We start from the raw sequence: 15,609 nt of genomic DNA, 5'->3' as shown, positions 1-15,609 counted from the left end.
CTGCACTATCTCAATGATTAACAACAAGCCAAACCCCTTTCTACCATCACTTCCTCCTTTATTTCTGTCTTACTGCCCAACCCTGTCTTCTTTTTGTTGTCATTATAATGTCTCTGGCAACCTGTACCAGACCTTTACTGGGGTTCTGCAGAGTCCTCAGATCTTCAAAATATGTGCAATTCATTGACACTTGAGTTACTCAGCAAAGGTCATGGAAATGAGAAAGTGACATGTTTTAAATTTTGTAATTTTCAGTTTTACTTACTGTAGTTTGGCTCCTGGACTTTTTGAAAGACAATATATATTAAGTTGATGATACCAAATAAAAACAAAATTAGTCCAGGTTGAATATATACCAACACCAAAAGCTGTGTATTTTAGGAATGTTGGAGATGTAGACAAATAAAGGGACAAGGTAAAGTAACTAAATAGTGTAGAGGTAGGCATGTCTGCCACATCCTTGTCTGTTAATTCCAACTTCTTTGATATGGTTTCTCTGCGTTTGGTATGGTGTTGGTTATTACTTGTTTCCCATATTATATAAACTTATCTTTATTCTTTTTTTGAACAATTAACTTGCAATTTGGTCACACTTGTACATACGTAGTTTGATCTCTTTGATGTTTTGTGTTCCACTGAAAATTCACGTGCAAGTTTTGATTAAATTATACGAACTGCAATTCAATACAATGACCCAAGATTAAGCACTGATTATACTGTAGGTTACTTCAGTTAGTTTTTCATGTATCATAACTTTTAAACAAAGCTTTATGCCACATAAAAACAAACATCAAATCAGGACAGTGTAGTGTCTAAAGTTCCATATATGGTTTTTATTCTCTTGGTGTCTCTGAACACAAGTGTTTCCCACATATCTTTTTCTATTTTTTGGGGTTCATGTTTAGGTTAATAGCTGTGAATGTAAATCTGTAAGTGTTACGGAGAGGGGCCTCCTTCCCTTCCTTCCTTTCTATTTCTTGGAGATGTGAGTTCATTGAGTAAGGTCCAGATGCTTCCTATAGATCATGAAGACAACTAACATATATATATACTGATGTTTAGAGCTGTTAGGGAGAGAGATCCATATTGGCTTGGATCATCTCACAGGCTACTGCAGTGCTTGTTTTGATGCTGGACTTCTTTGTAATAAACTTTTATATACAAGCAAGACAGTGTCAAGGAGATCTCTTCATCATCTTCACATCATCACCATCTAATATGCCACAACAGTTAAAACAATAGATTTTTATTGACTGATGTCTTCACCTCAACTATGCAAACAAGAAAAAAATATGGCATCTCATCTGTATACAGACACTGACAGGGGTGCACTCAATTCAGACTGCTCACAGAATCTGCAGTTTATCACAGAGCTGTTTAAAGGTTTACCCAAATAAGTTGGATACGTGCTCTTATATTGTTCTGAAGTTCTACATTTGAGTTTCCTGCATTAACAGAGTAAAGCAAACATGAACTAATCCCAGATCAGTGCATTTTAAACTACTTCCTGGTCACAAACAATGCTTCAAACAAAGCATTTATGACATTGTGACTTTTGCTGAAACACTGTGGTAAACAGTGTTTCTTGTCAGTTTGAACTGTGGTTCAGTGGTAGCTGCGGCCGGGACATGGCATCTCCCTCAATGATCCACAACGGGTCCATTTCTTGTTGGGCTAATTTGACTATTTGGTTTCCAAGTTGACTCTGAATTACTTTATGCTCCCACTGAGAAGGGAGAATCTCTCAACACGTACTTGATCCTTCAGAGGGACCAAGAAAGTAGCAAGTTCATAGGATCCTGAACTAGGGATGTTTTCCATCACTAGTTACAGCTTATACATTTGTAGGTTGGAATAAAACATACTAAGTCAGCTTAGAGCAAAATAAGTAGATTACATGACAGAGTATTCTAGTGTAAATCTCAGACCAGATCATATGACCATAAAAGACTGCTCGTGTTCAAACCACATTTTGGTGTTTTTTTTATATCTCAATCAGCTGTTTATGATTGATCCAAGGCTAGAAAATGTTCACAGATCCATTTTAACTGTCTAAAGCCATGACCCATTTCAAACAAACCACCAGATATTATGCATGGCGTGTATCGGTTATTGATCTCCATGGGAACACCAACAACCTTGAGACACCATGAATACATAACGGTCTTCCTCTTCATTTCTTTCTCTTTTTCGTTTTCCCTTTGTTGTTGTTATTGTGATGTTCTGTATCGAGTGCATGCTGATCGGGAACATCCTGCTTTTGATCTTTGGACCACTCCCTCTGCAGCTGCCAGAGCAAATCAGGAGTCAACAGCCCGTCTCTCACCAGCCGACTAGCCAGAGAGCGGTCCATCATCTGTCCCCTTTGACCTTGGCTGCCAGTCAAATAATTACTATCACCAGCTCTGCTGTTACCACTTGTTTGTCCTTGCCTGCTGCCCTGTGCCTGTAGTGTGTTAGTAATGGTTGGGTCAGTGGCTCTGATGAGACGGGTGATATTTTGGACACCCTGTTGAATGATATTGTCAAGCTCCCGCTGGATTTCTCGAATCAAGGCGGTGTCTGGAAACATGTCCATGAAACGGTAGCTAAAGGCACAGACAGACATCAACAGCGACAAGGATTAGAATGGCAGGCAGTCGTTAACAGATCTGCCTGTAATAATAAGAGTTTGGTGGAAGAATTACAATGAGGATAGTAAGCACCATTTCATCAATCAGGGTCCATTTAAATGATAGGTAAAACAGTAAAAAAGGATAATGTTACCTTAACCAGAGGTAAAGATCCAACACATCATGAACAGCTTCCAAGTGAACCAGGTCTTTAATGTTTTTGGGTTGAGCCACAGGCCAGCTGATGTGGCGACAGACCCAGCCAAACGTCAGGGGTTCATCTCGACTGAACTGACGTGCAAACTGTAAGAAAAGCACAAAGGTGTAAGTACAGGACAGTATGCAAAATTTAACAAACAGGCAAATGCAAAGAAATATGATAAAGCATGGTTTTGAACAGTATCATAATATGACCATGATGACAACTACAAGATCATAATCCATAAACAATATTTTAACATCAAAACATTACTGTATTAAACTAATGAAATATTTTGCTTTGCATTTATGACCCACTCTTCTTGACCACCCTACAAGCAGGAGGGACTATTCTTTGTACATATGAACAACACTAATATGTAGAACATAGCCTTGAATCTCAAAGGTTACTTGTTGAGGACAGTCATTTTATTCTGGACTTAACGTTTTATTATAATTGTGATATAACCATAAAGAGAGACAGAGTGTATAGTACACTGCTTATTGATAAAAGCATTCAGCCCTCTTTGGACTTTTTAAATTGTTTTACAACTCTGACTCACTGAATCAGTTTCTGTTGTCTGATAAATAGATATAAAAACAAACAGATCTAGAAGAGATAACTACAGGCCCAGTGGTGTGTTTGGTCTATTAAACCCAGTCGCTGCTGTTAATATTAACAAATTACTGCTATTTTCCACCTCAGTGTTGCTACTACACATCAGCCCATCCTTCCCTCCTAGTCTCTCTCCATTTACCTCCTTAAACTTCTTACTTCTACTCCTTCCTTACCTTCAGGAAGGAGGTGCATACAAAAGGTTGTTTCTTGTTGATGGGGGCGGTGCAGAAGACGTAGCGTGACCTCAGGTTGAGGGGGATGTGCTGAATCATATCGGCCAGAAATTTGAAGTCGTCAATGTTGCAGACGAAATAAAGACCATCCACCTGAGAAAGGCTGACAAATATGTCCTGAGAAAAAGAGACGAAGAGAGAGGAGTCACTAAGTCTGTCAGGATGAGAAGATGAGCCTGTAATGGATTTTAACAATGTCAAATATTCAGGACTCAAGCGCTGTGGATAAAACCAGCAGAATTTAGCAGTTTTCTTAACCGTCCATCATAAGTCTGATAGTTCTAAATCAGTGGAGTACTCTTTTAAAGCCCAGATATGCAACTAAAAGTTCTGAAAGAAATCTACTCATGGGAAACTTGATTTATTCTTTTTTTTATTTCACAAACATCTGTTTCTATCGTTGGGAATGAACCTTAAAGCTCATACATACATAATAATGTGAACGCTAACTGAACATATGCAAACCTTTTGCTGTTCAAGTTGCATGGCTCCAGCTTAATGTGATGAGAACTGACACTGGTGCTGTCACGCTTGATGAGGTGGGGGGGTGAATTAATACATGGCTGTACTCACAACAAGGTTGGACAGTGTGGCGTCAGGTAGATGATAAGCAAACATCTCGATCTGTTCTGCTGTGGGATGGAGACCTGCAATCTGAAAAGAAAGAGGCGAGATCAACGTCCAGTTGCAGCTGTGTGTGAGTGTTTGAGTGTATGCCCGTATCTGCATATAAATGATCACCTCTATGGGGTCGACTAAGTGGCTGAGTATTTCCTTCAGGACAGGCAGATCATCTCTGTGCATGGTGGTAACTTCTCCCTCTTTAAACTTGGAGGAGAACCTGTGGCAGAGGAGACAGACTTGAAAAACTTTCTAAAACTGTAACTCTCCAAAATGGGGATCTTATAAGCAAAAATGAGACTGACCTCCCTGCACGGCCTGCTATCTGCAGAGCCTGTGATGTGCTTATGGTCTCCATCTGTTTCTCCCCCTTCTCATTCACATTAGGCTTTACCAGACTGTTGAAGATGATACGTTTTATACTCCTATAGAGAAGAGCAGAAGACATACAGATGAGGGAATAAATGGGAGTTGAATTGATAGAATCTACACAGTTTCTTAATAAAGCTAATTAAAACCTCCGTGTGTGGGATTAGGGAACTTCTGACTTTAGCAGCACCTAGTGGTAGATGCTGAACATGCCAGAAACAAAAGAATACACTGAAAAATCTATAGACGAAGTAAGTTTTCCAATGACCACTTCAGATAAATCAGAAATACACCATGAAGACTGATATAACATCTACATAAAGCACAAATCATATCTTCTGGGAAACACAAAATCAGTGAGGTTATGTAATGGCTTTTTCCCAACATTTTCTAAGACCTTGGTGTTGCTACAGTGTGTATGATGGTTCTTACAGGTTAAGGCCCATTCCTATAGCATCTGTGGCAACCAAAATCTTGCAGGGGTCATCAGGGTCATTGAACTTCTTGGCCTGTGACAGCTTGGTTCCTGTAAATGACAGAACAACTAAGCTTGGTCTTTGTAAAACACTAATCAGCTGAGTCTGGAGCTCATTTACAAAAGCTTCTGTCATGCAAAAGAAATAAAGCTCTGTAAATCATTTCTAAATAATATGTTTTTGTTTCTCTAATGAATTTGTTTTGTTGTTGTGGTGTTCAAGCTTGAGTCATGAACATTTTTGCAAGTTGAGACCCCAGAGATCTTGATGTATTCCAAAAACTACCTACACACTCACCTGGAGGTAAGCTCCCATAAATCACAGCACATTCAAGTCCTCTGGCCTCAATCTGTCTGCTTATGGAGTAGATATCATTTTTACTGAAGCAGACAATACAATCTCCTGGTCTCAGGTTGTCTAATGACTCCACAGCCTGATCCAAGACTGAGAAGGGAGTTAAACGCTGGTAGGTGTGCACCTTAAGAGGAATGAAGGACAGAGAAAGTTAAGAGGAAAGTGAGCTGTGCCCTCAAAAGAAAAAGTTGGTCAACATCAGCCACAGTCTTCCTGCTACATCCTCACCTCCACCTCCTCTCCAGTGGTGTACATCAGCTCTCTGATAAAGTCTACGGCTGCAGATTCTCCACACACATGGATCTCCTCTGCACATAGACCTACACAAACACAAAGAAAATGTCAGCTGCTGAGGTTGGTAACATCATCAGTGGTAAAATCATTGGAACAACCAAAAAAATTCATATGTTCATAAATGTTCATCATCGCTTGCTTATCATAACTGTTACTACTGCAAATATTAAGTATGAGTTTAATTAACTAAAAGAAGAATGCTCATTAGTTTAGCAGTGCAACTTTCAGTGCAACAGGTCCTCTGTGCGTGTCTGACTGAATGTTTTTGTTACAAACCCAGCAATGCTCTGGTCCAGGCCCAGCCTCTGGAGGGATCTTTGATCATCTGAATCTCATCAATTACAGCCACCTCATCTACAGACAAATAAAATAATATGCTTGTTGAAAAGTTTGTTATTTTGATGATGCTGATGAGCCCTCTATAGGACTCTACAGTCATCCAAAATGCGACAGAACGAGTCTTGACTTAGAGTCAAATTTTCATTATTTCATTATTACATCCAGACGCAGCGGCCCAGTGCTTTGTCTTTATTGTGTTTTTTTCTGCTTGTTTTTTTATTACCTCATTGTGTTGTGTTGTGTCTACTGTATTTTTTTTAAAATTTCATCTCTATTTTAGGGCGGCACGGTGGTACAGTGGCAGTTGCCTCACAGCAAGAAGGTTCCGGGTTTGAGACCCAGTTCGCCTGGGGATTTTCTGTATGGAGTTTGCATGTTCTCCCTGTGCCTGCATGGGTTCTCTCTGGGTACTCCGGCTTCCTCCCACAGTCCAAACATGTTAGGTTAATTGGTGACTCTAAATTGCCGATAGGTGTGAATGTGAGTGTGAATGGTTATTTGTCTATATGTGTTGGCCCTGCGATGGACTGGCGATCCGTACTGGGATAGGCTCCAGCCCCCCCGCGGCCCTTAACAGATAAGCGGTATAGATAATGGATGGATGGATCTCTTGTGCTGTCATTCGAGGGGAGGAGGTAGAGCAGGTGCCCACCAATCAGAAAGTCGGTGGTTTGATTCCCGGCTCCTCCAGTCCACATGCTGAAGTATTCTTGGGCAAGATACTGAACCCCAGATTGCCTCAGATATGTGTCATCGGTGTGTGAATGTGTCTGCGTTAGAAAGCACATTGTATACCATAAGTGGTGTATGAATGTGTGTGTGAATGGGGTGAATGTGATCTGTAGTGTGCAGTGCTTATGGTGGTCGAAAAGACTAGAAAAAGCTCTATATAAGTACAGTCCATTTACCATTCATTCCAAGAGCTGCTAAATGGTGTTTCATTGTTTTGGATACAGTGACAATAAAGATCTATTCTATTCTATTCAAAGCTAAGAATAATTTAATTCATTTTTGTGTAACCAACAGATAACACCTTGCCTTTCTCTGATTAATTTGAAAACAGACAATCATCAAGGTTTCAATGTGATTTTAACTGTTTTTGATAAGAGCTAATGTAATCTGATTACAAGTCATGTGTACTTACAAGGTGTGTTGACACTGCACATTTCAATAGTGCAGGCCACATGATCAGCTGCTCGACCATCCAAGTCCACAAAGGTCCTCTCCTCTCCTGTAACCAAATCACATGGCACACCCTGTGCATGCACACACATGCACACATGCACGCACGCACGCACACACACACACACACACACACACACAGAAAGAGAGGACAGCAGTCATTAGTATTATAAGATCACATCACCAAATACTTGATGTGTTTTTTTTTCACATATGCAACAGTGCTGCCTAAGACCTATAAAGAAACTCTGACGTGTAAAATCAGTGGACAGTGATCAGTGGATACGCACAGAATTGTTGCTTTTCTCAAAGATCTCATGGGCCAGTAGTTTCAGAGGGCCACAATAGACTCCAGACTTCGCAGCCAGGTAGCGCTGGATGGCATGGTAGGTTTTACCACTGTTAGTAGGACCAGCATGGAAAATCACTTTCCTCTGGATGGCACGAGCCTCAGGGTACCTGATGAACACACACACACACACACACACACACACACACACACACACACAGAGGACCTATGACTATGAGTTATGACTCATGCCTACAGAGAATAAAACCTACAACCATTATAATGGATGTAAACGTGCTGGAGACTTAAATCCATCATGAGATGTATTAGCACTGCCTACAGTCCTGGCTCTGGCTCTATAACACATACCAGTTGGGAGGGACTCTGAGATCTGAGATCTTTCTCAGGTCATCCATACAGTCCAGCATGGGAAAGATTTGCTTGGCGTGACGCATGAAGTATGGGTAGATGTCATCGATGTGACCTTGAGAGCAGCAGAAATGAAAGTTAATCAAAACAAAATTTTAATTAGCTGCTACTGACACACACCTAATGAGGCTTTACTATAAACTGACAAACCTGCTCCGCAGCAGATGTCATTGAGAATGATGTGCAGATCGGCCGGGAGTGATGACACTTCCAGAACATGCTTCCTGAAGCTGATGAAGGCCTGGTGGAACAGACGAGCTGCGCGCATGCACGCGCACACGCATGCACGCGCACACACACACACACACACACACACACACACACACACACACACACACACACACACACACACACATCAGGGTGCTAGGTCTGCACCAGAGATCTCTGTACATCTCTGTTTAGAATGATCCTGACATAAGCAGCAACAACCTCATCTGATAAAGGCAGGTGCAGCTTTCATCACCAGGTGACAGGACCTCAGGGTATGATGGGAAACCCCTTGCTCTCCACTAATGTAAGAAACCCTTGCACTTTCAGTTTACTTGCAAAGATCAAATGTTGTCTGGTTGATGACAACTTTTATCTTTTATCAGCCTAAAGACACTACATATGTTCACTCCAAAAAAAAAACCTTTGGTAAAAAGTAGGACATAAAATAATGTAAAGTACAAATTAGTATAAGCTCACACAGTCTAGTTACACCTGACAGATAAATGAAACAAACTTTCATCTATTACTATGGTTTACTTTTCCTCTGCCCAGTGTGTATTTGTGTAAATGTTTTCACTATCGAAATGTATTTTTAAATGTATTAGTTGTGTGGTTAGGGTCTGAATATTATATTTCTACTTTAAATAATTTGATGAAATGAGAGTTAAAAAATGATGACTATGACAATATGTAATTATGCAGCATTTTCAGTGACCCTCACAGAACATTTACTAAATACCTTTATTGAGTAAACTGTGGACAGATTAGGCAAATAAATAACATTTACATCGGCAATGTATTGATAACTGTGAAATGATCAACAGCTGGTTTAACAGTGTATTTCCTCACCATCCAAGCCATTATCTGCTGCCAGCCTCTGCATCTCCTTCCTTTTATAAAACCGGTTCAAAATCTTCAGAAGTTCATCTGAATCACAGACACATAGAGAGAAACTGACATTAGAAGATAGAAAAATGATTTCCATGCCAACAATACAGAAATAATACAAACACCAAACACATAACAAAATACAGTGACTACCTCTGATAGACTGGACAGCGGAGCTGAACCTGACAGCTGCAGCAGTAGCAGCGTAACTGAATAAGGGACTGTTAAGTTATCTAAAAGAAAATTTACTGACTTTTATCGAGCGGCTGGGTCAGCTCTGCTCCTACACTCCCATCTGCCGCGGAGTCCGTCTTCAGGGAAACGGGGACAAACAAAGAAGTGTCCGGGCCTTTTGGAGGAGAACTGTTGGATGAAACATTTCTGCTACAAACCGCAGAAGCAGCCTGGCATTGTTTATGTAACAACCCAGACCCAGACGACACATGACAACTGCCAGCGGTGATACGGGGAGTCCGGCTGTTAATGTGGCGCTGAATGCGAGATAACAAAGACATACACCGGTTTACTGACATAGTTACAGCTCCGGTGTTAGCACTTTTTGTTGGCTACGGACAAACCCGTGTTACTGTCGCTCCATTCTGTTCAGCAGGTCTAAATAAGACGGTTACAGCAGTCTCAAACTGCAGCAGAGGACGGTCAACACATTTCTCTTCCTGCTAACACAACGTGGAACAGGACCAGTCTCCGTGTAGCTGCCCGTAAATGTGCCTGTGATAAATTTAGCAAACTTGACTTATTCGAATCGTTATGATGGCCACTCAGTTACATTAGCAACTATGTATCTGATAAATTAATATGGATCAGAATTTATATTTTGTTTTGAACGAATTCTAAACAGGTAAAACAAGAACAGCTACTCTGTAACTGAAGCCGAAGATCGTATATACCTATAGACTGTATATAAAGGACGCGGTTCACTCGTTCTCGTAACCCAGAGGCATGATGGGAGTAACACTACTGCGCACATTCAGTGGGCCCCATAAACCCGGAAGCCAGAAACTTTTTTTTTTTTTTTTAACAAACTTTATTATCATATTAAAGACACTAACAAACAAACATGACATCATGCAAACATACAGGGAGACACAAGGAGTACATAATGAATATCACACAAAAAGCAGAGAAAAGAAAAAAGAAAAAAAAAATCCTATTGATATGAACTATAATACTTTCCAAAAGATTGGATGTCTTGAAAGCTTTCTTATTCTTACTAATTTTACATATAGAGTCATTAAAAGATTTCCACTCCATATAAACAAAGTTACATTTGGCATGGCCTGGAGAAATCTAGCCTTATGGATGTGAAATTTACCCAAGAGACACAGCAATTTTATTACATTTTTAACTTCCTCATTGTTACATTCAACATTTAAGAATAAGACCATATTTTCAGAAATAGTGATCAAAACTTTATGAGATTCCCAAATCAATAAAGATAATTGGGTCCAAAAGTTAGTAGAATAGGGACATCCATAAAACAAATGAGATAAAGACTCAATCTCTTTTTTGAAGAAGGAACAAAAGGGGACACATCAGGTCTAAAATAAATATAATAAATAAATAATGAATTAATTACAGGGATAATATCTATGTAAGATTTTAATATGTATTTCTTTAACTTTATTGGAGACAAAAAATCTACTAAATTCAGTCCAGACATTGTTACTGATTCCAGGAAACATCACTCTCCAATGATGAAATGAGTTTGGATACTGACTATAAACAGAAGTAAAAACTGATCTAATATGAGCATTGTTACATGAAAGTTCCTCAAGAACCTTTCCACCCAGCCATAGAGCAGAAATCATTCATACAGTTCATACAGAAGGTAGAGAGTAATGTGCCAAACTTTGTATTTAGAAATTTTGAAGCTGATGTGAAAACTCTCCCAGTTTGACCGTGCAGAGCTTAAAATGTACGGGTGCAGGCTGTATTTAAGTCACACTGGATGTGATTGACTCAGTCATGTGGCCATACATTAAGTTACATACGTACTTAAGTCACATACTGACATCATTTAGTTAGAAAAGAAACCCTGCACCTCATGTCTTACAGACAGTAGCCCAGGGGGTGTGATATGAGCATTTTAGTGGTTTTCAAGTCCAGGTAAAATTTATAAGGGCTAAGGTCACAAAAGTTTATATGTTTGGTCATTTTAAAGTCCTGCGGTACATTTCCATGTCTCTCGAATTTAGAATAAGTCTGGTTTCTCTGACAGTACGTATATTTGGATTTGCTGGTAAATAAACCTGCCTGCTTTATTACATTTATCAAATGAGTAAAATGTCATCAATTGCTTCAGAATTAGTGTCATCTTTGAGTGAGGAGGAAGTGTTGGAGCCACTTCAGAAACATGACATACTTCGTGGCAGTAACACTCACTATTTATTATTAGAATTCAGTGGAGAGAGATGTTTTGGCCAAGTGGCCAAGTGTTAATTTGATGCCAGTTTATGTTTAGTTAAACTAAATGAAAATGGAGGAATCTCAGGAAGATAATGAGTCTGGTATCAGAAACTGGTACCGTATCAAGAAATGCTGGAACTGTTAGCGGTTGGCCTTGGCAAGTTTAACAAGTCGACGATACTTTAACTCTGGTAGAAGTCATTTGAATCTCAGTGTTTCATAGTATGCCTGTAACTTAAACGGTGTTTCAACATACTTAAATGACTAAACACTCACTGCTAGCTAGTGAACCAACTCAACTCACATTTTCATTTTAAAAGACATTGTAAGAGGGAAAAATAAAGACATTTGACATTATTAAAGACATTATTTTATATTTCAATTATAAAAATGATAGATCTGTCATGATGTAAAGCATATTTGGCAATGGCTGTTGCCTTGGCAACGGACAAAGTGTTTCCTCGCTGCTTGGTAGTTTAAAGCAATGGCGGTCGAAGTGTGTTTCCCACCAGAGGCTGGAGTTGAGGGTTTAGGTTAATGTGTGGTCCTTGCATCGCAGAGACATACATCCATGCGCAGAGACAAGTGGTTGGGATGGGACACAGGTAACAAGAAACAGACTTAGATAACTAACAGGCTACTACCGGTTGGCTAGCACTACATCTGTTAAACAGCTCCATGTAGTGTGACATTTTGTTCTCCACCATGGATGCCTTGTTGGATCTAGTAAGGTGAGAAGAGAGAGACATTAAATCTACAATTAGGTTGAATTTCCTAGTTTCTTGGTGTGGTTTGTCAACATTTACAAGCTGACTAATATTTTCACTCATCGATTTCATGATGGTAGATGAAAGCATTTGACCTTTCTTTATTATTTTAAAGAAACATGGTGCCAGAGAATCTGGTTCAGGCTTGCTTCCAACAGGTATGTTTTTCTCTCAGGTATGATACATACACCAGCCGTTTACTTGCTGTGTAATATTTACATGAGCACACTTTTCTTTCCTAGTATAAGACTGATAAGCTGGAGTTTGAAGTTCACACATCGGAGCCAAATTCTACTGTGGTAACGGTAAAGAAATCCTCAGACCTCATTAACATTTGCAGTGATAATGAATAATACATGAAATTGCTATCCTTCCAATGTTCTTATTTAGTTTTCTGTCTCGTTTCAGAATTCCACTGATGTGCAGCTAGTGGGTCACTATGTTGAAGGAGCCAACACGCTGGGTCTGATTGTGTGCTCCTTTATTTTTGGACTGACACTCTACAGGATGGGGGAGAGAGGGAGAATCCTTGTGGAGGTCATCACCATCATCAAGGAGGCCACGAAATCAGTCTGATTCTGTGGTAAAGTGAAACAGAGTGGCATACGGCAAATACCCTGCAGCGTAGTGTTGGCATTAATGCTGAAACATTTACTAAAATGTGCTTTTCATTAATTTGTTGTTTTGTTGTTGTTGCTATATGCCATAATGGTGATAACACAACTGTCTGAAATGTCTGATCATTTTTTACATAAAGCTGCTAAATCTCTGAAATGCTCACTTCATCATTCAGTTTTTCTCCAGCTACTTACCATTTGCAGGGCTGTTCATGATCGCAGGCCATGTTGTTGAGGTTCATGACTGGAACACTAAATATATAATATATTACAGATAATAGATAATACATTGAATATTATCTCCTGCAGGTAAACCAACTGCATTTTAGTGGTTGTAGAATGGCTGCTGTAAATTAAATATTATTTTATTTATATTATTAGTATATATTATTCTTATATTTATTTATTTATTTATTTATTTGGGTGACAGATGATGTTGTGATTTACAAACGGAAAAGGAGCCAAAATGCAGAACTTGGAATAACAAAGATGGGTTTATTGTGAAATAACAAAAAACTTGACGAAGGGGCATCTTTATTATCTTTTAAGTCTAGGCTTACAACCTTCCTTTATGACAGAGCTTTTAGTTAGGGCTGGTTCAGGTAGCTCTGAACCATTTTATAGCTATGCTGCTATAGGCTTAGACTGCTGGGGAACATCTGGTTACACGGAGCCCTGCCCTCTCCTCTCCTCTCCTCTCCTCCCCTCCTCCCCCTCCCCAACACATTCACAAGCCATGTTGTTGAGGTTCATGACTGATATTTATTTATTTATTTGAATGGCTGCTGTAAATTAAATATTATTTTATTTACATTATTGTAAATGTTATTCTTACATATATATTCAGAAGTTCACACATTGGAGCCAAATTCTGGTGTGGTAATGGTAAATAAATCCTTAGCCCTCATTAACATTTGCAGTGATAATTAAAATTGAAATAATACATGAAACTGCTCTCCTTCCAATGTTCTTATTTAGTTTTCTGTCTTGTTTCAGAATTACACTGATGTGCAGCTAAGATAGAGAACTGCAATGGAATTTACAAATGTAAACATATATTACAATACATGACAGACACTTAAAATAGCAAACATATAAGAAAAAACAAAACTGTCCCAAGTGACAGGAAATAATAAAATTGGCGAGGACATTAAAGCTATTTCCAATTAAAATACATTAGTCTGAAATTGTCATGCTGAGAGGCATGATAAAGAAACAGAAAATTTGTGTCCGTGGGCTCCAATTAATAGATTACATTTCGTGACTATTTCATGTGGGCATGCATGTGCCAGGGTTACCGTGAGTCGCCCACTATTTACAACACTGCCCTTCGTGACGGTCTGGAAACTCTCCAGCTCTCACCTGGGTCAGCTCTCACCTGGGTCAGCACTCACCTGGGTCAGCACTGATCTTTGTTTCGACCACAGTTTGTTTACCTGCATGGGAAGTCGCCATTTTGGTAGTTGTAGAATGACTGCTGTAAGTTAAACCTGTACAAAATCTCTTAACACGCATTATGGTAGGGATGAAGCTGATTTTTCTAATTCAAATTCTGTCAGGGAAAATATGAGGAGTGGATATTATAAAGTAGTTATAGTTTACACTGTCATAGTATTTGAAATTCTAATATACTGGGCAACACTGGGATGAGCAGATTTTTCCTCCAGCCTGCAATGATATGATGTGATCTGTGTTCATCAGAACAGCAGTTAATGTGATGTGGGTCTTTCAAGCTGTTAAACTTGAAAATACCAATTAAACACAGACACTGTTTATGTACATGCCACAGAAATATTGGTGCTCAAACTGTTTTGATTGTTAGAGGACATGTGGTGCTGGTTTTCAGAAACTGAAGCTAGTTTAATTAATTTGTGTTCAAAAGACATATAATACAGACATCACAATGTGAACAAAAATGAGTTGAATTAAAACTGTTCATGATCGCAGGCCATGTTGTTGACGTTCACGACTGGAATATTACCTACAGCCTGGGAAAGTTCATGGCTATGGTTTTTATTGGGTATGTCCTCCTTGACTCCTTAAGCAAGTTTTTGGCTCTACAATTCTGAGGACAAATGAGTGTGTCTATTAACAGTGATCAAACGTTTAAAACACTGTAAATGGATCATTTGATTTTTGGTACTAGGCTCATAATCCATGGAGTAATAGTTCTACTGTTGGTCTATCTTCTGTGGGTGAGACGTAACCCCTGGGTGGTCATTAAGGGGGTTTCTCTTGCGTTACGGACTGCATTGTTCATTTCATCCAGGTAAGAGGCTTTTTGGGTTCTTGGTTCTTAGTTTCAGATCAACTGTCATTAACTCTCAATGTGATAAGTTCAGTAAGAAAGGATAAATTGTGTCTCCAAGCTCTGCCACCCTGCCACTCACCTTACAATGCTGTGATGAGAGAAACAAGATCCACCGCAGAATCTCCCACTTCATGCTGTCCATCAGGACCAATGTCAACATGGACGGAACTGCCTTTTATGAGGTGGTTGCAGCGGTTTTCGTTGCCCAACTCAACCACATCAATCTGGACTTCAGCCAGTTAATCGCCACTGCTTAAATCAGAATAATTTACCTCCCTCTCAAATATAATCTCCATATTAACTGTTGTTTAAAGTACACAATATGGAACCTTAAGAGGAGACAGCATAAAAAATAGATTATGGGTATTGTTGAG

General features: G+C 39.3%; 1 protein-coding gene across 1 annotated transcript; it reads right to left on the bottom strand.

The window, feature by feature from the left end:
* Positions 1 to 1,230: 1,230 nt before the first annotated feature.
* supv3l1 (SUV3-like helicase) lies at positions 1,231 to 10,063 on the bottom strand. Its single transcript, XM_018666985.2, has 16 exons — positions 9,367 to 10,063; positions 9,075 to 9,152; positions 8,166 to 8,273; positions 7,956 to 8,070; positions 7,588 to 7,756; positions 7,260 to 7,371; positions 6,053 to 6,130; positions 5,711 to 5,802; positions 5,426 to 5,606; positions 5,085 to 5,178; positions 4,589 to 4,708; positions 4,404 to 4,503; positions 4,236 to 4,316; positions 3,603 to 3,779; positions 2,767 to 2,915; positions 1,231 to 2,588 (listed from the first exon to the last, which is right to left on the bottom strand). Exons 1-16 carry the CDS (start codon positions 9,644 to 9,646, stop codon positions 2,174 to 2,176), a joined length of 2,349 nt encoding a protein of 782 aa, XP_018522501.1. The 5' UTR covers positions 9,647 to 10,063; the 3' UTR covers positions 1,231 to 2,173.
* Positions 10,064 to 15,609: the final 5,546 nt, after the last annotated feature.

The sequence above is a fragment of the Lates calcarifer genome, linkage group LG2 (genome assembly GCF_001640805.2).
Source record: "Lates calcarifer isolate ASB-BC8 linkage group LG2, TLL_Latcal_v3, whole genome shotgun sequence".
Taxonomy (NCBI): Eukaryota; Metazoa; Chordata; class Actinopteri; family Centropomidae; genus Lates; species Lates calcarifer.
The sequence above is the reverse complement of the archived record's forward strand: the minus strand, read 5'-3'. Positions and strand labels throughout refer to the sequence as shown.